Source organism: Panthera leo, chromosome A1 (assembly GCF_018350215.1).
Source record: "Panthera leo isolate Ple1 chromosome A1, P.leo_Ple1_pat1.1, whole genome shotgun sequence".
NCBI lineage: Eukaryota > Metazoa > Chordata > Mammalia > Carnivora > Felidae > Panthera > Panthera leo.
The window spans coordinates 47375080-47398303 of record NC_056679.1 but is presented as its reverse complement, the minus strand read 5'-3'; the positions used below and the strand labels follow the sequence as shown (position 1 = coordinate 47398303).

Sequence of the window (23224 nt, the reverse complement as noted above, 5' to 3'; positions counted from 1 at the left end):
TGGGTGATTATCTAACCACTGCCGGTATAATATAGTGAATTTGGAGTACTCATGGTCACTGGGTGATAGTTCTTTTTAGAAATTCTTACATTGAGGATAAGATAAAATCTCTTCTCTGGTGTTTGAGACATCATAGAGTTCTTTTTCAAAGCCCTTTGGAAAAGGAAGAGAACAAACACTTCAAAGTTTGAATGCCTTACACATTTTAAGTGTTTCACGTTTGTCGAATGAATGCATGAATTAATTAACGCATGGATGATTTAGTTGGTTCTAAAAAGCTTATTATATACTATTAACTTAGTAAGAACTGTGAGAACACGGAATTCCTTAGTGTCAGAATCCTTTAACACTGGAACATTATCTTTAGGAATAGATCCGATACCTATAAATTTTTCTTGAATAAAAATTCAGCTATGCTACATCTTATCCATTTTTTTTTCCCTCCAGAGAAAGCTGATAAATCAAGATTTTTCCCCCTCCTTTCTGTCCCACTGGGGTGGGGGTGGGGATAGGGAGTGAGGCATGAGAAGCAGTAGAGTATACTGGAAAGAGCATGGCCATTAGAATTAGACAGTCTTGGTTCAGATCCACTTCTATTTATTACGTGTCTGATCTTGGGCCATTAAGTTACTCTGAGTCTTAGTTTCTTCATTTTAAAAATGAAGATAATGCTTACTTGGCAAAGTTACTGTTTAGATTAAGTAAATTAAGGAGTAGAAAGCATGTAACACAGCAACTGGCTGATAGAATGAGCTTGATAATGGTAGCCATTACTCTTACATTTGGGCAACATTTCATAAAACATTTACCAGGAAAAAAAAGAATATTATGCTAATTTTGTTTTATTTACGTTTTAATAAGAAAATGCCAAAGCCAGGAAAGGATTATGATAAAGTTAGGAAATAAGGAGATTTGTAATAGCCAAGAGGTGAAAGCAACCCAGATGTCCATCAAGGGATAAATGGATAAAAAAAAATGTGTTATATACAAACAGTAGAATATTATTCAGCAATAAATAAGGAAAATTTTGACATATGCTACAATGTGGATGAACCTTGAGGACATTCTGCTGCATGTAATAAGCCAGTCATAAAAAGACAAATACTGTATGATTCCACTTATATGAAATCTAAACTGGTCAAATTCATAGAAACAGAAGTATGGTGGGTTGCTAGGGAGGGAAAAAGGGGAAATGAGAGGCTGTTTAATGAGTATTTCAGATTTGAAAGATGAGAAAGTCTGGAGGTTTGCTGTACAACTATGTGAATAGAGTCAATACTACTGAACTGTACATTTAAAAATTAAATGTACATTTAAAAAACTACATTAAAAATTTTGTTAGGTTTCTTTTACCATAATAATAATAATAATAATAATAATAATAATAATAATAATAAAGCAATGGTAAGGAGAAAAAAGTGAAGAAGTGAAGGTCTGGAAATTTGGAGAAAAGGCAAGGGTTGTAGTGACATTAAGAAATGAGCTACAGGGGCGCCTGGGTGGCTCAGTCGGTTAAGCGGCCGACTTTGGCTCAGGTCACGATCTCGCGGTCCATGAGTTCGAGCCCCGCGTCGGGCTCTGGGCTGACAGCTCAGAGCCTGGAGCCTGTTTCAGATTCTGTGTCTCCCTCTCTCTCTGCCCCTCCCCTGTTCATGCTCTGTCTCTCTCTGTCTCAAAAATAAATAAACGTTAAAAAAATTAAAAAAAAAAAAAGAAATGAGCTACAATAGATTTCATGATACTAAAAAAAAAAAACACTCTAGTTTTTAAGACATTAGTAAAATAAAGATTTACATCACTGTATCTCATCTCTGCTCAAATTCATCAAATAAGCATTTCCTACTTAAGTTCAAGGCACAGTGCTAAATTACCGAGGACCAAAAAAGCCTAAGAAATAATTCTTGCCTTCAAGGAAATGGACAAGCATAAGCAATTATTATAAAACATGGTAGGCAGAATTAAAGATAGATAAAGTACAGAGAATTTAATACAGATTATTATGGCAGAACAGATAAGACTTTCTGATAGGAGTGGCATCTGAATTAGAAATCCACAAAGGTCTTCCAAGAAGCTTTCGTATCACAATCAAGCAGGAAGTTACGGAATGGGTGAAATAGGTAATAGGGATTAAGAGGTACAATCTTCTAGTTATACAATAATATAAGTCATGGGGATATAATGTACAACTATGGAATATAGTCAATAACATTGTAATAACTTTGTGTGGTGACATAAGGTAACTAGACCTATTGTGGTGGTCATTTCATAATGTATAAAAATATCAACTCCCTATGTTGTGCATCTGAAACTAAAAATTATAGTATGTCAAATACAATTCAATAAAAAACAAAACATTCTAACCCTGAGATTTATTAATAGATATTATGGTAAGAAATGATACTAGGAACTTTTTTCCCCAAGGAATTATATCCCCAAGTAATGAAAGGAAAGAAAGAGGGAAGAATATTAAGGATCTGGAGACAGAAAGACTTCCTCAATTTCTTCATCACTGCAGTTTCTATTTCTTAAATGAGCTCCTAATTTTCCTACTTCTGTGCCCTTGTTCACATCACTACTTTATTATTTGTTTATTTTTAAAAACATTTTTAACCATTTATTTTTTCCTATACAGCTTTGATTTTATTATTTATTTATTTACTTATTTATTTAATTTATTTTTAAAATTTACATTCAGGTTAGTTATCATATAGTGCAACAATGATTTCAGGAGTAGATTCCTTAATGCCCCTTACCCATTTAGCCCATCCCCTCTCCCACAGCCCCTCCCCGTAACCCTTTGTTTGTTCTCCATATTTAAGAGTCTCTTATGTTTTGCCCCCTCCGTTTTTATTTTTGCTTCCGTTCCCTTATGTTCATCTGTTTTGTCTCTTAAAGTCCTCATATGAGTGAAGTCATATGATATTGGTCTTTCTCTGACTAATTTCGCTTAACATAATACCCTCTAGTTCCATCCACGTAGTTGAAAACGGCAAGATTTCATTCTTTTTGATTGCTGAGTAATACTCCATTGTATATATATATATATACATCTTCTTTATCCATTCATCCATCGATGGACATTTGGGCTCTTTCCATACTTTGGCTATTGTCGATTGTGCTGTAATAAATATTGGGGTGTATGTGTCCCTTCAAAACAGCACACCTGTATCCCTTGGATAAATACCTAGTAGTGCAATTGCTGGGTTGTAGGGTAGTTCTTTTTTTAATTTTTTGAGGAACCTCCATACTGTTTTCCAGAGTGGCTGCACCAATTTGCATTCCCACCAGCAGTGCAAAAGAGATCCTCTTTCTCCCCATCCTTGCCAACACCTGTTGTTGCCTGAGTTGTTACTGTTAGCCATTCTGACAGGTGTGAGTGTGAGGTGATATCTCATTGTGGTTTTGATTTGTATTTCCCTGATGATGAATGATGTTGAGCATTTTTTCATGTGTTGGCTGGCCATCTGGAGGTCTTCTTTGGAGAAGGGTCTATTCATGTCTTTTGCCCATTTCTTCACTGGAATATTTGTTTTTTGGGTGGTGAGTTTGAGAAGTTCTTTAGATTTTGGATACTAACCCTTTATCTGATATGTCGTTTGCAAATACCTTCTCCCATTCTGTCAGTTGCCTTTCAGTTTTGCTGATTGTTTCCTTCGCTATGCAGAAGCTTTTTATTTTGATGAGGTCCCAACAGTTCATTTTTACTCCTGTTTTTCTTGCCTCCAGAGACATGTTGAGTAAGAAGTTGCTGCGGGCAAGATCAAAGAGGTTTTGCCTGCTTTCTCCTCGAAGATTTTGATGGCTTCCTGTCTTACATTGAAGTCTTTCATCCATTTTGAGTTTATTTTTGTGAATGGTGTAAGAAAGTGGTCCAAGCTCATTCTTCTGCATGTCACTGTCCAGTCTTCCCAGCATCACTTGCTGAAGAGACTGTCTTTATTTCATTGGATATTCTTTCCTGCTTTGTCAAAGATTAGTTGGCCATTCGTTTGTGGGCCCATTTCTCGGTTTTCTATTCTGTTCCATTGATCTGAGTGTCTATTTTTGTGCCATCACATCATTACTTTAACTTGGGTAATCAATCAGTATCCCTTTATATTAAAATATCATATAATAATGGATTGACTAAAATAAATTATAAAATGCTTTTAGATTAATAATTAGAATTGAACATAAGACATTTTCTATCATTTTAGAAGGAAACAAATTATGTCTATGAATTAATATAGTTTTAATGAATCATATAAGTACTCTGGATTTTACATGCATGCCTAAGAAAGGTCATATTCACAAACCTTTGTTGCAGAAGGTAGTATATTAGAAGATGTTTAACTAAATGAAACAAAGAGGGGAGATGAGATTAGGGTCTTCAGGTCGATGATAGATTTATAAGTATATACTATTATCAAAGGCTTTTTCTGTTCTCTCACTCACCTAACAGTCTGCACTATTGTGATTTTCAAAGAACACATTGAACAGATGGTACTTGTGTTTCACATCTACAGAAATCAACATCAGTATCACTGGTTCCTCACTAGGAAATAGGGAGGGACTTTGCTACCCCAGAGGACAGAGACGGTTCTGCTTAACACAACTGGGGGTGGTGGTGCTACTGTCATCTAGTGGCAGAGGCCAGAGATGCTGCCGAACATCTCATAATGCAGAGAACTGCCCCCACCAACTCCACCCGGAACGAAGAATTATCCAGCCACTATGTTCAACACTGGTTGAGAAAACCTGATTTATAAAAACATATTTTTCTTTTCTTTCTCTATTTCCCTCCTTCCCCTTCTTCTTTATGTTTTATCTCTTGAATGAGAAATGGGACATATTTTGTATCAAGAAAAAGAGAAAGTATTATTCATTTTTTTTTCTCACTGACTAGAAATTGGGTCCATACTGCATCTGAATCAGCACCGTTTAGACCAATGTACCAAGAGACTTTCTACCAAATTCTTACTTGACCAACGGAGTAACAGATTTTCTACTAGACTTTATTGATTAATGATCATATTATAAGGAAAAACAGAGCCCAAAGAAATAGTCGGCAATTCATATTCGCCTACATGATATTTGACCACCGTCACTGGGCATTTGAAGTGTCTTCTAATAGATTTCACAAATGATTCTTAATTTTAAAAACGTAATGTGTCTTGGTATTTGTGTTACGACATTTAAGCCTAGTATTTATATATTTAGAAAAAAGCTCCAAAATGTAAATCATAAGAGTATATGATATTTATTTTGTAACACAATAGATAAAACCAAATACAAAGTGGACTACTGTCTGCACGTTATACATTTTGATTCTTAGGCTGAAATCTCTTAATTTAACATTCGCTTAAAATAAGCTTTGGTTATTTAAAAAAAAAAATGTCAAGTCCATGATTAAGATAAAGTTTTTGCTCATCAGAGAAAGAACTTCAGGAGTAAATAATGATACAGCAAATCCATCCAAAACACTAGGTCTTCATCTTTTGTTTCTTAGACCACTCAGGTGCTTCTTTTTTGGTCTGTTAAAAACAAAAAAACCAAAAATCAAGTAAAATGCTTATAAGGAAAATAAGAGAAGCCATTCAGAGAACCAAGTACCTATATATACTGGGGCTTTGTGTGTAAAATTGCAGGAAATAATTGCTTTTCTTAATTCGGAAGGATACTCAAAGGCAAAGGTTCAGAAATAATTTCTCATCTGGTAGGTCTGTAGAAAAAACACACATCTGTGTTTTCTGGCTCAAGGCTTGTACATAACACACACATAGGTAAGTATTTATGAATTGATTTTATTTTCAAAGAGAATTACAAAAAATCAAGGACATGGCTCTTTTCATTTGTCTTATGCATCTATATATGGATATTTATCCACTCGATGGATATTTACTGAAGGATTAGTGGGGCCAAATCACTGTACTTTGAGCTTCTGAATTGCAAAGTATTTGCCAGAGTACTTCTTAAGCTTTACTGCTCAATTGTTTCAATCTAAAAAGCATCTGGCTGTACAGAGTAGTAACAAAAAAGCAGGGGAGGTTGACTGTTACAGAATAAAGCACTCAGAACCCTGTATACATAAGGCACTGATTCCGATCAAAACATCCTATTTTATACAATATTACAATAAGTATACAGTGTACTTCTTTCCCACTTAGATCTGCTTCAAAGTAAGAAGGACGATATTCCTAAATATAGATACATATGTGTAGGCACATAGATTAGTATGATAGCTTATGATTTTATCTTTTTTATATTGTTTTATGTTCCATAGCAGATGTACACAATGTTGGAAGTGACATCAATGATCAACTCCTCTTGACCTTATCTATGCCATTGGCCAGGTTCAATGACCACCAAATAAATCGGTGGACCCTCCTCCACCCCCGTTTTACACTGTGGCTCTAATGAGCTATAGATACTTTCACAGGATGGTTCCTACAGGTGACTAAAATTCAGTCTGTCAAAATGAACTCCCCCATTCCTCCATCGTCTCTGTCTTGGTGAACAGTATCATACTTTGCTCAATCATTGAAACCAGAAATATTTGATTCCTCTTCATCCTAGATTTCTCCTTTTCACTGGCTATACCCATTATAAACAGGCTAAAACTTAACTTTTATTGAATACCTTTTTAACTTATTCTGTTCCTATCTTGACCTCACTGGGCCGTCATTGTTTCTAGCTTAATTCCTGTATGACCTCCTAATTCTGATTTGGCTCTCTCTTGTGTTCAATTAATTGTCCACAATCCTTCTAACCTTAGTTTTCTAAAATGTAAATCTGTATTAAAACACTGCAGTATTTCCTTCATTAAAACAAAGTTCAAAGTCCTTAGTACTAAAGGTGAAAGAGGGGTTCCTGGCTGGCTCAGTCGGTAGAGCATGTAACTCTTGATCTCAGGGTCTTGAGTTCAAGCCCCACGTTGGCCATGGAGCCTACTAAAAAAAAAAAAAAAAAAAAAAAAAGAATAAGGGGATCCTGGATGGCTCAGTTGGTTAAGCATCTGATGTTGGCTCCGGTCATGATCTCCAGTCCTCGAGTTCGAGCCCACATTGGGCTCTCTGCTCTCAGCAAAGACAACCTCAAATACTTTCTGCGGGAACCCATCAACATCACAGTATCTATTCTTTTTTTTAAATTCCCATAGAACTTAGTATTTTCTTTACTTTAAAGTAGTCCACCCGATTTCATCTATATCAAAATGATCAAATCTTCTATAATGTTAAGCATGGGTTCTTGCATATAGTCAGGAAGAACTTGTTGAACTGAATTGTACTTACATGAACATTTTTTTTTGTCTTCCAGGTGACCACATGTAGCCTTCTAAATCACTTCTACGGAGAGAGTCATGTGCTCATATAAGCATTATGTATAAATTACATAAACTTACCTTACCATTCAGCAGATGCTAGCCATTGAGATAACCAATCTAAGTTAAGATCTGAACCCTACCACAAACTCATAATTTGGAAACTACATACACTGTGTACTGTTGCTACCCATTTTTTTTTAAAGTTATTTATTTATTTTGAGAGAGACAGAAAGAGAGAGAAATAGAGAGTGAGTGGGGGAGGGGCACAGAGAAGGAGAGAGAATCCCAGTCAGGTTCCAAACTATCAGTGCAGAGCCTGATGTGGGACTCAAACTCATGAACTGTGAGATCATAAACTGAGCCAAAGTCGGACGCTTAACTGACTGAGCCACCCAGGTGCCCCTGGTGCTACCCATTCTTATTATGTTCCCTGCCCTCCCTAGAGCCTAAGGCTCTATATTGTTTCAATGCTTACAATCTGCGTGGAGAAGAGACTAAGAGCAGGATTGCTCATATCTGCATTTTTATTAAGAAAATAGTGACAATGGTATGAATCCTGAGTAAAGATGCTGGTTTGGAAAAGGATGGTAGCAGAAAACTAGCAAAAGGTAGTCCCGTGCGTCTCTGGAAGGAAAAAAGAAAGTTGCTTCAAAGAGGATTAGAATAGCTCCAGTTTTCTTCTAGAAAGGAGATAGGTAAGGCTAGAGAAAAGGGGTAGCACAGCTAAAAGCTACATTGAGAGAGAAAGTAGATGATTAGTGGGAATGAATGGGGTGTTTGTGAATGACAGGGACTGAAATGGTGCCGCCTGTTGCAGAAGTGGCACTAACCACAATGTGGGGACTAACCACAGACTTGGGAGCTGCCTCTTTCACTCTCCCTGTCCTTTTAGCTTTAACACTGAAGTTTCCCACACAGTAGAGTTTTAACAGCAAAGAAGATAAGTAAATCAGGAAGGCACATAACCGTTTTTTTTTTTTTTTAAGTCCTCAACGAGCAAATATTTGAGAGTATCAGCTCTGTTCATGAGCTGTGCAAGGCAATGGAAACACAGCTCCTATCTTTAAAGCATTTATTGCTTCTCGGCCTTTTGGCTAAGATCAAGTGTTCTATCCTTAAAGCATTTACATTCTGTGGTTCAGTCTAGTCTTTGTTAGTGCATTAAATGCCTGAAAAACAACTTTGCCATATCTGCGATTTCGATGGCCAGCACTTGTCCATAAAATGCACCTTTTGGGGCTGTCTTCTTATATATCACGTGAGCACTGCAAAACATTCATTTGAATATAATAGCATATAAAGAAAAATGCTGCAAGCTCTTATTCTTCCTTTTCTTCTGTATCACAGCTGTACCTCCACCCCATTGCCCAGGCAAAAGTAGTTCTGTGTGTTTTCCTCATACAAAAATATGCGTATATGAACACACATCCATCCATCTATCCAGCATTAAATCTGATATCAGGGAAAAATACCAATAGCAAATAATTTCAGCCAAAGGATCTAGAAGCAAGTTAGAAATGTTTCCATTTTTGAGGGCACCTGCATGGCTCAGTCGGTCAAGTGTCCCACTTCGGCTCAGGTCATGATCTCACGGTTCATGAGTTCGAGCCACACTTTGGGCTCTGTGTGGACAGCTCAGAGCCTAGAGCCTGGAGCCTGCTTCAGATTCTGTGTCTCCCTCTCTCTCTGCCCGTCCCCCACTCACACTGTGTCTCTCTGTCAAAAATAAATAAACATTAAAAAAATTAAAAAAGAAAAAAGAAATGTTTCCAATTTTATGGGCTGCTTGGGTGGCTCAGTCAGGTAAGCATCCAACTCTTGATTTCAGCTCAGGTCATGATCTTACAGTATAGTATGTGAGATCGAGCCCCATATCAGCTGCACGCAGAGCCTGCCTGGGATTTCCTTTCTGCCCCTCCCGTGTATGTGTGCATGTTCTCTATCAAATTAAATAAGTAAACATTAAAAGAAAGAAAAATTTCCATTTTTGCTATAAAACTAAGATTATTAAATAATTAAAACTTATTTTCAAATATTTGCATCATAAATTCCTTATTAACAATATCAGAGAAGATACAAGAAAAATATTGGTATGGAAAATTAAAAATATTCAAATAGCAACTGTAAAAATTACAATGCCAAAAAAGAATCACAGCATGTTGGTATACAAGATGTCCAGGGGTGCCCAAGTGGCTTAGTCGGTTCAGTGTCCGACTCCAGGTTTTGGCTCAGGTCAAGATCTCACGGTTTGTGAGTTTGAGCCCCATGTCAGGCTCCGCACTGGGTATGGAGCCTGGTTAAAATTCTCTCTCTCCTTCTCCCTCTGCCCCTCTCCCCTGTTCACATTCTCTCTCTCTCAAAATAAATAAACATTAAAAAAAAAAAATGTCCAGACTTCATCTCATATGATCTCCTCCCTAATTTTACAGACAAGAACCAGCTCAGAGTGTTTAAATGGTTTGCTCCTGGTTACCCAGTCAATTCACATGAGCAATTTTGCATTAGCACAAGGCCTTGATGCGACTGGTTTACAGTATTAGCTTTCAGTTTTCATTAGGGTATAGCTGAGGTCATACCTTGTTTTTGTTTTTGTTTTTGTTTTAAACTCATGGCCCTGAGATCAAGAGTTATATGCTCTATGGACTGAGCCAGCCAGGTGCCCCTGAACTATACTTCTGACAATTTTTCCCTTATTATAAAAGAAATTAAGTTTATCATAACCCCCCTAGAAAACACAGATAGGGAAAAAGAAGGAAATAAAACTCACCCAGTTAATACTTTATATTTTGAATCTTCTTAATTTTGTTCTCATTGCATAACCTTATTTTGAGGTACTGGAGAAATTTTACTGTTAATTATACACTGGGTACAGTCAAGATATCAGAATCATTATCATCCAAAGTGAGAAATATAGGAGATCAGGGTTAGAAGGAAGAGTTCATTGCTTGGAACAGAGAAGGGTCAGAAAAGCAGATCAGAGGGCGTGATAGGCTTTAAGTATTTGGCAGTATCTCGTGGTTTTCATCTGACCTTACTTTTCCCATCAACATCTATCAGTCAGTTTGTTCTTTTCTTACAGATTATAATATAATAGACATATCATATCGTCTGCCATGATCTTAGCCCACTTTCGGAGCCACGGTGCTTTGGAATAAATAGCTGTAGGCAGCTTTATTTGGTACCATGTGATCCCTGCTCACTAGTACGAGTGGCCATTCAATAGGCTGACTAATAACCTTAACAAGTCTCACCACAAAGGGGTATTACCCAACAAAAATAAGTTGCACCAATCAGATTCTTGTTTTTGGAACTTACAGAGAGAACTAAGTTATAACAGAGTAGATCTGAGAAGGAAACATGTCTCAAGACAAGGGGCCAAGTGCAAGCTGATGAGGAAGTGGAAACTATGAGTAAGCAGAAATTGGGAGAGAGACAAAGAGAAGCTGGTGTGCTACCAGAGGAAAAGATCCCAGGACACAGCTGCGGAAATCCGGAAATCCGTATAGCTGTCTCGTTTCCTGGCTGGTCAATCTAGGCTTCCTGTTTTCTCTCTCCTGTTAGCACAGCCTCCATTACTGCCACATGAATCCTTACAGTAATTATCCCTTATTTTATCTAAATTGTAACTCTGTCATTTTTTTTTAAAAGGATGTTGCACCAAGTAATCACCATATCTCATTGATCTTGAGCATTATCTGAATGTATACAGAAGTAGCTTAGATCAGAAACTCCTATACTTGACTAATTCTTACAATCATCTAGTTTTAAGTTTTAAAAAATGAAATTCTGGGGACTCACTAAATCAGAGTATCATATAGAAAATCTGTCTGGTTTTTGGTTTCTGTTCCGATGGTAAAAATCACATTTCTTCTGAGAAATTAAAGGATGGGAAACGATGTTGAAGTGTAATATTTAATAATGTTAATCCTGTTTGATTCTGTTGTCTTTTTATTCTTATTTTTATTTGTTAAAACACCATTTTCAGTATTTTCTGTATTATCAATCCAAAGTTTTCTGATTTTTTGTTCTCTGAATGATTTCTGTGCCTGTACATTTCTACCTAATGTATTTCAGTTTACATTAATATAATTGGTTTTATACTTTACGAAGAACGTCTTCGAGCAAAATATACTAATTTACAAATAAGAGGGGGCAGGTGATATTCTGCATTCCTTTTTATTCTTAAATAAATTAAAAAATTATACAAAATGTCTCCCTGATTCTCCTAGAAGTCCTGGAGGCTGAAGGAGGTAAATGCTACATTGAGGCTAATTTCTGGGCAAGTCCAATATATTAACTAAAAATATAAAACCCCACTATCAGCTGTAAGGTAGGTAACACATACATTCAGAAGTGGGATTCATACAGCTCTCTCTCGAGGCCTTTTAATAAAACGATTAAAAGTAGTTTAAAACCAATATGAATAAGAGGCAAGAAATTTAAAATATAGTTATGAAAATCAGAGATATTAAAATTCTAAGTTAATTTCGATTGTACTTACAAAGAGTGTTGGTTTGGGTATAAATATATTGTCTTCATGTTCTCTAGGCACATTTAAAATCTTTGATTTATGATCTTCTGTCATATTTTTTGCTTCTGTTTTAGTAAGAAGTAACTGGTCCTCAGAACGCTTACTGCGCATATTGGTGACAATCTGTTTCATTGCTGCCAATTCCTGTTGATAAATGAAGATAGAACATAAATGGCAAGAATGATCTTAGCAAGCAGCAGACTAATCATGACTGATGTTAAAACATAACATGCCCATGTACAATGATGCACATAATAATCGATTAGTATCAATATTTTTAGTATAGTAAGTGATAAATCGGTAATTCCATACTCTAGTGGGTTCCTGATATTTCTGCATATTGGAATCACCTGTGGCACTTCAAAAACTATTGATTCCTGTGCCCCACTCACCCAGAGATTGTGAGTAACTGGGCTGGGATATGGCCTCAGCTTTGGAATTTTCTAAAGCTCTCCAAGTGATTCTAACAGACAAATTTGGGAACCGCTTACATTGCCATGTTCCACTGCAGTTTTTCTATACCTGTTTGGTGAGTAGATGAGTTAGGTACTTAAGTTTTTCTCTTCTGCCTCTTCAATTATCCCATTTCTTTTTGATGCCTTATATGAAGAAGGTAAAGGAAAAAGAATGCAAAACTTTTTTTCTTGCCTACTAATCACCAGTTCAAACCTTAAGTTCCATACAATTTCAGGATTTCTTAAACCGTACCATTCATTCCCTCTTCTTTTACAAATGAAAACTGGAGTTGGCTTTAGCAGTGGCTGCTTGAACTATGAATTAATTATGCTGAACCTCTTAAGTAAGAGCACAGATCACAATTTTCAGTCCTTTCCTCTTCCAAGTCTATTTTGTCTTTTATGTCTCCCCACACTCAAACCTTCAGCATCTAACACTAATTAGTGGATATTTATGATTAATTACTAAATTCGTTCAATGAAACACAAGCATTTGGAGGACAGACTAAACTTTTCTTTACCTTACTATCCGTAGAATAATGGTGGGCTGTGCTGGAAATAATTTTTTCCTATTATTTTATTTCATTTTCATGCCAAGACGTAAGAGTTATGGAGGCGGAGAGATGTTCTGCTCCCTTCTACTAATCTGTTTATAGACATCAGCTCTGTGTCAGAGCAAGTTCCTACAGGCCTTCCCCCCCGCCTGGCTGTCACTAGTTCTATTTAGAACCATCTAGCTTGAGTGAGTATTTTAAAACATAGCTGTTGAGTTCAAGCCACCGAGCCTTAATAAATCTTAGGGCCAACAGAGGAGCTGGAAGAAATGGTGCCAGAATCCTTTTTCTCCTTTCTGCAGTACTGGGGTTGGCTTGGCCGCTGCACATGAAATGTGTATACCTTCAGACACTGCCAATCTGATAGAATATTATTTGAGCCTTTGGAGGGCTCTTTTTGCTTTCAAGATTATTTCATTTATATGTTCCCTAGAGTGAAGTACCTAATCACTGATTTGATGTTAAACATGTCTGGTATTATGGTAGATTTTAGCTCGTGTTCTACTTTCCATGGTAAGTAGAAGGGAAAGGGGAGATGATGGACTCTCAGCCTATCCAAGGAAAACTTTCTATCTGAAAGAACCTAAATTTACTTGCCATAACTTTTGTATCATAGCGTGAAGGTAAAATAATAGGAAAAATAAGCTTTAATACAACCTACTACTAGTCTCCAGATTAACACAATAAAGAGGATCATTCATATTTGCTGGGGAAGGGGACAGGGAGGGCAACGAGGATGAGGAGGGAGAACAGGAAGGAGTTGCAGGTATACTAGGCAGAGGGCTTTGGCTCCTAGGTGCCCTAGAGGAGCCATAATTTGGTTTCTCTTGGGCTTCCTTCTGCCGCCGGTATAGGAGCAGTTACAGGAAGCAGCTCATTCCTGATGCTGGTCAAGAGACAGAAGGGAAATCATATGTCGTTGCTTTATCCACACAAGGACCACTCAATTTATGGTGCTGTCATAGTCTACCTTTGTTCATCTGATTGCATTAAACAATGTTAGCATGGTTTCTGAAATCTAGATAAAGAACACTTTTTAAGCAACACAGTTCTGTAAAAATCCTATTAAGATGATATAGCTACAATGGATACCAAAAGAACATGTAGAAAAATTTTGTTCAGTTTTATTATGTTTGGTCATAAATGATCCACCCCTTTTATACCAATGGTAAATTTGGGGAAAGAAAATTCCACTTTAACATCACATATGATCTAGAATAACATCATCTACTGAACACATAGAAAAGCAAGCACATGTACTGGAAATATTTTAGTTAGGTTAGAAGTCAAAGACACATCTATTCCTGACTCTGTTATTAACTATGTAAATTTAGGCAATCTGTTCATTCTGTTCAATGAACTTCAGTTTCCTAATTGATAATATCTACGCTTGTGTTACTTTTTTGGATATTTGCCAGTTGGATAAGTGAATGTGTTTATTTAGCATTTCTTCTGTTGGGAGGTTAAGCAGCTTCTCCTACATTTAAAGGTATTTCCTTTTCTGTTGATATCCTTGGCCCATTTTTCTCCCAGATGATTGGTCATTTTCTTCTGCATTTCAAGGAGCTCTCTATATGTTAGAGCCCTTTGTAGTATGAGTGGCAGTTTTTCTTCCCCCTTGTTTATATTTTGACTATGTTTACACTTAAAAATTTTTTTTTTGCTATGCAGAACTTTCTGATTCTGATGTAGCTGAATATATCAATCTCTCATTGTACAGCCTTCTCTGTGTTTTCTTCTTCCATTTTCCTCAAGATAGTTTTATGGTTTTTCTTTTCCTTTTCAAACATTTAGACCTCTAATCTGTTTGAAGTTTATCCTAGCTTATGGTGAACGGTGTGGATTCAACATCTTTCCCCCATAGCTATTCTATAATAACATTATATGTTCACCCACTTCAGATGCTTATCTTTATCATATACTAAATTTTCATATAAGTATGTGATTTACTTCTGGACTTTTAAACTCTATACCAATAGTCTGTCAATTCATGCCCCCATGTCACACTGTTATAATGTTTAATGATTCAAGTATTTTTAGGGCTATATTCATAGAAATAGGGGTGGAATTATGTTAAATTACAAGAAAAACTTAGAAAGAACGGACTTATATAATACTGAGTCTTCCTAACCATGGCAATATTTTAATATATTTTTCACCTACATTTTTGGCATAAATTGTCATGCCTTATTTAGTTGTTACTATTACAAGTAACTGGTTATAGTTGTGAGATTCTAATTCTTAGACTGACAAAACGAAAATAAACAAACCAACATAACTATGTACACGAGCCAGAAAACTTGCTTGTCACTACAAAACAGAATCCTTTGGTGAGATGAAGTCACCTTGAGATCTTCTGGTTTGTTCCTGATCTGCTTTGGTTCTCACCATGTTCTTGCCTGGCTCCTGATCGCTGGCTCCGTCTCCTATTTAAGATTCTGCTCTTATTGTTTGGACTTGACTTTGGCATTTCATTTCTCTAGCTTTTGATTCTGCTTTTCTCTGCTCTACAACTGTCCTTTTCTGACTGGTCAGTAGGGTTATTTGTACTACTATGTAATGATTTACAAATACTGTTCACTGTAGAGCAGAGCGTATGATTAGATCCACAGGAAGGGAACCTCTGATGTTCAAAGGAGAATGTTTCAAGTATCATGTTCAACTGAATTCTTTTTTCTTATACTGCATCTATTGCTCAAAATCATATCATTTACTTGTCCTGTTTGGACTCTGATGTTTTTACAGATATTTCCCTCCCTCTTCTAGAGTTCCTGCCTTTTATTTTTTTTCCTCATTGATGGAAACAATATATACGTTTCTCCATCTTTCCTAAGATTATCTAGTTTCTTAATAATGCTATTAACTGGACTCAATTTTGTACTGACTGCTTTTAAGACTGATGCACAGTTGTTATCCTGAAATTTCTTTTTATTACTTTATTTCTTTATTATTTATCTTGGCAAGTTCCAGTATTTCTTGTACTTCTCTCTCTCTTTGTTATTTGATGGCACACAATCTGGTAGTTTTCTGAGAAGTTACTGTGGAAGAAAATATTGTACTTTTCTTTAGGACTTGCATGGTATTACTTCTTTGTTTCCTAAAGTCAAGTTTCTGGGGCACCTGGGTGCCTCAGTCAGTTAAGCATCCAACTTCAGCTCAGGTCATAATCTTGCGGTTTGTGGGTTCGGGCCCCGTGTTGGGCTCTGTGCTGACAGCTCAGAGCCTGGAGCCCCTCTGGATTCTGTGTCTCCCTCTCTCTCTGCCCCTCCCTGACTTGCTCTCTGTCTTTCTCTCTCAAAAATAATAAATATTTTAAAAAATTGAAAAAAAAATAAAGTCGAGTTTCTGAGAACTATGATGCCAAGCTGATTTCCTATTTCTTTGTAGGTATTTTCTTTCTCTGGAATATTCTATGTTGTTTAACTTTTCTCTGCTAGTTTCCATCTTTTTTCCTTTTTCTAAATTTTAGGAGAGCTTGTTGACTTTTCCTCACATCCTGTCCTGGCATTTTTACTTACTTATAATAATTTCATGACTTTTAATTTAGCAATTTTGAAAATATCACCGTTTTTTTTTTGTTCACTGTTTCTTATTTTATGGAAATACTACTTTCTCAAATCTTTCTGAAAAAACTAATTATAGCTACTTTGTAAGTTCTTTTCTGCTATGGAATTTTGTTTTTGTTTTCTTTGGAGAACAGGGTCAGTTTCTCTGTTGATTGTGATTTTTTTTTGTATTAAAATGTTTTAAATAAATGTTTTATACTATTTTTGAGAGAGAGACAGAGCGCAAGCAGGGTAGGGACAGAGAGAGAGGGAGACAAAGATTTCAAAGAAGGCTCCAGGTTCTGACTGTCAGCACAGAGCCCAACACAGGGCCCAAACCCATGAATCGTGAGATCATGACTTGAGCCGAAGTCTGACGCTTAACCAACTGAGCCACCCAGGAGCCCCTGTTTATTGTAATTTTTTCCCCTCTTATGCTAATTATTTTCTTTCTGTTTCTGACAGTCTTTGGTGTGTGTTCCAATTTATGAACAAAGAGCCACATTAAAAGTTTTCTTTTTGTTTTTTTTGTTTCACTCATATGAATGAGACAGTTGAGTACAATCTCTATGTGGATGAGAGAAACTGTTTAGTAAGCTTCACTTGAAGGTCCTCGTGCAGAAAGTAGGTGCTCTTCTCCAAAATGACAAAACGTAGAGTGCCCTAATCTAGAGTCCCTTATTTTGGCAGGTTTAGCCTCTTCTTGGCAAATGTTCCATTAATTTAGAAAGCCATTTCTCAAAATATTTTTTAAAAATTCCTGTTTTTAAAAATGCTATTACTTGCTCATGGAAAAGTTAAAATACTGTAAAAGTGCCATGCCCCAATCCTCTTTCCCTTAAATCACTCGTTTGAGACCTTTAAATACTAATCTATAACATGGTCTGATTTATAATAATATTCATTAATTCTGATATACTCTTACACTGATTTCCAAAAAGTGAACAGTATTTATGTTAAAATCTAGTATATCAGATACATAAAAAAATTACAGTAACTTCAGAATGAATGAACCATTCTTTAAAATTAACAACTCCAGAACTGCATCTGGCTGAACAATTGAGACTTAGGGTAAAACTGAAATAAAATGAAACAATACAAACCACACTGAAGTGAAATAATTACTGTTCAAAATGGAAGAATTAAGGGCAAGGACATTCTTATAAAACTTCTAGATGATGATGATGAGGACGATGACGATTGTTACTGCAGAAATAATCTCTACAAACGTGATAAACTGCTCTCGTAAATCCAAAATCGTGTATCTCGGCCATTTAGTAGAAACTATGCACAGAGAGTGGTGGTATATTAAAACAGCTCAACTACACAGCAGCTGCTTAACAGTATTGCGTAGTTGATGCCAATAAATTGCTGAAAGTTGTAAACTCTGCAAAGATGTTGGCAAGGGGACACATAGATGGCATTTCTTGATGAAAATAGCTCTGACAAGTATAATGCAAAGTATGTGCTCCACTAGAGGTCAAATGTAAGTGTTTTTACATACGAATAACAATGTGTCATGGCTACTAAGTCAGATAATTCTGTGCATCTTTCCTACTTGAGGTAAACGCAAGGTAAAAACCAACCTTGTTTTAAACCAAGTACATACATATTTTGGATATTTAAATTTCATCTGAAAGGGTATTTAAAAAAGATTTTATTATGGAAATTTTCAAACATACAAAGACGAGAGCATATGAAGCTCTCAATTTCTATTGGCTAACTATAACAATGATAAACATTTTGCCAGATTTGTTTTGTCAAACAGCTTTAATGAGATACAATTCACCACCATACAGTCATCCATTTAAAGCATATAATCCAATGTTTTTTAGTATATTCGCAGACATTACGATTACCCACTATTACTATAGTCCATTATGAAACTTTTATTTCAAAAAGAAACCTGGACTCCTTTAGGAATCACTCTGCTATCCCACCTTACTCTCAACTTCTCAGCCTTAAGTAACCACTAATCTTTTTTCTGCCTGTGTAGATTTTCCTGTTCTAGACATTTCATATGAATGGAATCATAAAATATGTGATCTTTTGTTACTGGCTTCTTCCATTTAGCATAACATTTTCAAGGGTCATCCATGTTGTAACATATCAGTACTTAATTCCTTCTAACGGCCAAATAAAACTCTATTATCTGATTATACTGTATTTTGTTTATCCATTCATCAGCGGATGGACATTTAGGTTGTTTCCACTTTTTGACTGTTGTGAATAATGTTGCTATAAAGATTCATGCACAAGTTTTTGTGTGGACCTGTTTTCATTTCTCCTAGGTATATACCTAGGGGTGGATTGCTGGGTCATATGGTATTTCTGCATTTCTGTGTTTAGTTGTTTGAGGAAGTGCCAGATTGTTCTGTCAACAATGTTTTATCTATTCCCTTACCAGGTTTTTTTGAAACATTTCAAAGCAGATTTCAGACCTCAAATCATTTCAACTTGCAAATACTTCAGTGGAGATATTTAAAAATTTTTTTTTTTTTTAAGTTTATTTATTTATTTTGGGAGAGAGAGAATGTGTGTGTGAGCAGAGAGGGGCAAAGAGAGAGGGAGAGAGAGGATCCCAAGTAGGTTCCGTGCTGTCAGCACAGAGTCCAACTCGGGGCTCAAGCTCATGAACTGTGAGATCATAACCTGAGCTGAAGAGTTAAGATACTTAACCGACTGAGCCACCCAGGCACCCCAGGAGAGATTTTTAATATGTGATTTTTGAGGAATTTAAAATATACCTTGAATGCCAATGCCACTACACTCTAAACAACAGATAAAGCAGATTTTGTATGGCAGAACTGTTAGAGAACAGTACCAGTATCTACGACTGCAAACCCCTCTTTTCCAGTCTCTCAGTCTTCCCATCAAAATACTTGCTCCCATTTGTAGGCTAACGTCTCCCTAGAGTGCAGGTCTTTCTGGGTTCAAAGCTGTCATTATTTACACAATAGAACATCTATCTTCTATCAAAGCCTTTGATACACATACTTTCAGGTTTGGAAGGGATCTTCAAGTTATTTAACCCAGACCCTATACAAAACAAAACAACACAACAACAACAAAGCAACAAAGCAACAAAGCAAAGGAAAACAAATAAAACATGTCTCCTTATGAGGTCTATCCTTAGGTTTTAATTCTAGCCTTTGGATACATGTATAACAAGTCTATTACTGCTTCTTTCACATGCTTACTTCAAATTTCTTACATCTCTCTGAATCATTTCTTCTGTAAATACCCCCAGTTCATTCATCCCTTTTATGACTAAAAAGAATTCTTGAATTCTTTCGCTATCCTGATTGTTTTCCTCAGGTTATCTTCTAGTATTGAAAAGTTTTGGGCCTAGAACAGAACAAAGAAAAAAGTCTTGGCCAGCAAAGAGTAGAGTAAGGCCTATCTACTTCTTATTCTAATGTATTTAAGACGACATTCACATTTTTGGAACCATACCTTATCTATGACTGAAAGCTTAGCAAGAGCTCAAGTATTTACTTGAATGAGAGACTACTGTGCTGTCATAGCCTAAGGGATGTAACTAATCACCTGGTACATTCTTTCCTAAACTTGGATATAATCTTAAGGTCAGGCAGAAGAAGCTAGTGTTAATACAGTAGAACAGGCCCCTGAGTTGAAATCACTGCCATTGTTGAACTTCCAACAGAAGTATGGGCACTTTGATTCTGCTGATTGGTTTGTACATACCTTTATCTCGTCTGATTGCTGGGTTATACATCTTGGACTTCTGACTGCTCTGCCTTCTGGTATTCATGCTCTCTTGGTGCCCAGCTTTCCCCCTGAAACAGTATTCATCTAGTTGCTGTCTAGTTTCTGGCCTTTACTCTCTTAGTATAATCTGATAGGTTTTTATGCATGTTCTAGCTGATATCCATCATCGACTTCAGTCTCTAAACACTATGCTCTATTTTGAGGGCTGGTTTCCCGAGTGTGGCTCACTCCAGTGCCTATACTTTCTCAATGTTTTATTCTTAGTCTTCTTTGTGGTAGCTCCTTGATATGTGATCAGTGACTTGTTAAGTTACATCAAAATAGTGCTAATATGGTACCTAACAGGATTATGATCATAATTATCTCACATCATTGTTCACAATCTCTTGGTCACCACATATTTCCAGGGACTTATCTTATAGCTTTGCATTTTGTGCATCTCCTCATGTCCTAGAATTGTGTGGTTTGTTACAAACTGCTACAGTTCTAAGTCATAAAAACACAGGGTTAGAAATGATAGTAGGAGGTCATTTACTTGTCCCTTACTGATTAAAAAAAAGGTCAGAGAAATGTACTTACTATTTAAAAGAAAATATGCCAAACTTCTGAAATATAGTGGAAATAAAACATATTTCATTCTAAAATATTTAAAAAACTAGAAAATAACAGGTCTATATGATACCTAGTAGATATGAAAATATGATGTGAAAAAAGTTAAAAGGACATATATACGCAGATAAAATATTTTTATTTTTCTTTTTCAGATAAAATATTTTTATGATGAGATATATTGCTTCACACAAGACATAGTTTTGCTTCTAATATACAACAAAGATATTTGTAATTTTAAAGATGATGAAAGATTAAAGCCAAAATACTTACGAAAATCAAAATAAATTAAAAAAAATTTTTTTAATGTTTATTTATTTTTGAGAGAGAGAGAGAGAGAGAGAGAGAGACAGAGTATGAGTGGGGGAGGGGCAGAGAGAGAGGGAGACACAGAATCCAAAGCAAGCTCCAGGCCCTGAGCTGTCAGCATAGAGCCCGACGCGGGGCTCAAACTCATGAACCGTGAGATCATGACCTGAGCCAAAGGTGGACACTCAACTGACTGAGCCACTCAGGCACCCCGAAAATCAAAATAATTTGACCTAGTTTTACTGAGTTCTGTACAAGTCCACATAAACACAGAGGTCCACCAGAGTACAATCTAAAAGAAATTCACGTCTTTTATGCAATTCAAAACTGAGAAGAGTTATTAACTTTCTACAAAATGGATAACTGAGATTCAGTTGTTATTTCTGTGAAATGGGTAAAAGACCATTATAGGGTTCCTGTGAGGCTTAAATAAAGTAAATGAGTATAAAAAACTCTAAAGTAATATACAAATATTAAGCATTCTTATTATTAACTGAAAAGCACCTATTTTGTGAAAAAGTTCAATGCTCTTGAATTCTATTAAAAAAAAATTTTTTTTAACGTTTATTTATTTATTTTTAGAAAGAGAGAGAGAGCTGTGGAGGGGCAGAGAGAGAGGGAGAGAGAGCATCCCAAGCAGGCTCTTTGCTGTCAGCACAGCCCAATGTGGGGTTTGAACTCACGAAATGTGAGATTATGACCTGAGCCGAAGTCAAGAGTTGGACACTTAACTGACTGAGCCACCTAGGTGCCCCAGTGCTCTTGAATTCTAGAAGGCACAAGCAAAAGACCAGGTCTCTCAATATGAAGGAATAATTTAAATCGTTTGCTTTCTTTGATTCCATATTTCCAAACACACTTGGTTGAAAGCAATCTATAACTGATCCGTATGTATATTAGTGTAACATAATCTGAAAATGTTGTAAACATTTTGGTAAAAAGAAACTATAAAAATTCAAGATATTATTATTACTGATATGTAATAGGTTTGGTTCTGGCATACTTTTAAAAGTATATGTAAATTCGAGATTATCAATGAGTATTTTTTGCAATATTTTACTCCCTGAATTTCCTTGGACCTGAGTTCACATACCCTTATATGGAAAAAATAAGCATTCTAAAACTTTATAGAAAAAATATGACTTCCTTTGTATGTGTGCTTTAGGTTTTCACTATAATAATTGTCTTTCTTTAAAATACTCACTTAAACCCAGCAAATCAAAGCAAATTTTAACTGGAAGAGTACCACTAAGATGAGAAATGTATAAATCTGAGAAATAATTGCATCTTCATTTAAAGAAAAATTAACTTATGCGCTCGGTGGTTTTGTTTTTTTTTTTTTTTTTTTTTTTTAGGATGATGCAAAATGTAACTACAGAAGTATATAAAAAAAACATGTAAAAAAGGTACTCTTAAGAAAATGTCAAAACAGTGAAGTAGGAACCAAAAGGAATGACACACATATAGAAATATGTAATTTATTTGAACCCTTTATGAAGTGGATTGCCTAAGGGGCACTTGTGGTGCTGAAATGTCCCTGAAACTTTCCGAGAAATCACAAAGAACATAACGAGTTAGAATCCGGGAACATAAACATACCATAAAAGAATGATAATTATACTGTGACTTCACTTTTAAGAAACCTGGCTAACTGCAGGTTTGTTTTCTTTTTGTTAGGTGATATACACTGCAGTAAGGGGTAAGTTATCTGGGCTAATGGGACTACAACATTTAGGCAAGTATGGGGCTTTGCATATTCTATGTACCGTAGTAAGGAGTGGTTGGTTAATTATGGTTAAATACAAACTGAAATGCCTGTAGACCCTGAAAGATATTATTGGTAGAGGCACTAAGCGAAGGGGTAGAAGAACCTTACTTAAGTCTTAGAAATAGATACTGCCCATGAACATATACCATTCCTTAGAGGCTGGATACCCATAGAGGTTGCTGCGTCCAGGGTTTTAGGAATAGCTTTACTGTAGACAAACTTTTCAAAGCTTTTTTTTTTTTTTTTTTAATTTTATTTTAGAAAGACAGAGAGCATGCGAGTGGGGGAGAGGCACAGAGGGGGAGAGAGAGAATCCCAAGCAGGCTCCACACTTAGCACGGAGCCTGACATGGGGCTTGATCCCACGACCCTAGGATCATGACCTTAGCCAAAATCAAGAGTCAGACGCTCAACCGAC

The 23224-nt window shown here is 36.1% G+C and overlaps 1 protein-coding gene across 7 annotated transcripts in view; it reads right to left on the bottom strand.

The window, feature by feature from the left end:
• Positions 1-5281: 5281 nt before the first annotated feature.
• Positions 5282-23224, bottom strand: part of PIBF1 (progesterone immunomodulatory binding factor 1) — a 201561-nt gene continuing 183618 nt past the window's right edge. For 2 of the 7 annotated variants that reach the window (XM_042927747.1, XM_042927755.1), the window contains exons 17-18: positions 11805-11978; positions 5282-5513 (exon numbers count right to left, since the gene is read on the bottom strand). In XM_042927747.1, the coding sequence (XP_042783681.1) occupies positions 5463-5513; positions 11805-11978 (225 nt within the window). In that variant the 3' untranslated portion in view covers positions 5282-5462. Of the gene's footprint in view, positions 5514-11804; positions 11979-12325; positions 12434-19588; positions 19737-20096; positions 20189-23224 lie in introns of those variants that run through there. The other 5 variants (XM_042927793.1, XR_006199612.1, XR_006199614.1 and 2 more) reach the window with 5 other exon arrangements.